The sequence below is a fragment of the Plectropomus leopardus genome, unplaced genomic scaffold (assembly GCF_008729295.1).
Source record: "Plectropomus leopardus isolate mb unplaced genomic scaffold, YSFRI_Pleo_2.0 unplaced_scaffold71513, whole genome shotgun sequence".
Classification (NCBI taxonomy): Eukaryota; Metazoa; Chordata; class Actinopteri; order Perciformes; family Serranidae; genus Plectropomus; species Plectropomus leopardus.
This window is the reverse complement of record NW_024678711.1, coordinates 1-263: the sequence shown is the minus strand read 5'-3', so window position 1 is coordinate 263 and position 263 is coordinate 1. Positions and strand designations below refer to the sequence as shown.

General features: G+C 57.0%; 1 protein-coding gene across 1 annotated transcript; it reads right to left on the bottom strand.

Moving 5' to 3' along the window:
- Positions 1-4: 4 nt before the first annotated feature.
- LOC121940025 (tubulin alpha chain-like) lies at positions 5-260 on the bottom strand (the record flags this gene model as incomplete). The annotated part of the gene is made up of 1 exon (XM_042482907.1): positions 5-260. A coding segment is annotated over one exon (256 nt), but the record flags the coding sequence as incomplete, so codon positions are not given.
- Between the last annotated feature and the right edge of the window lie 3 nt (positions 261-263).

Here is a 263-nt window from a genome sequence, read left to right as displayed (position 1 = left end):
CAGTCCACAAACTGGATGGTGCGCTTGGTTTTGATGGTGGCGATGGCCGAGTTAACGTCTTTGGGCACCACGTCGCCACGGAATAGCAGACAGCAGGCCATGTATTTGCCGTGCCGAGGGTCACATTTCACCATTTGATTGGCCGGTTCAAAGCAGGCGTTGGTGATCTCAGCGACTGACAGCTGCTCGTGATAGGCCTTCTCTGCGGAGATAACTGGGGCGTAGGTGGCCAGAGGGAAGTGGATGCGAGGGTAGGGCACCAG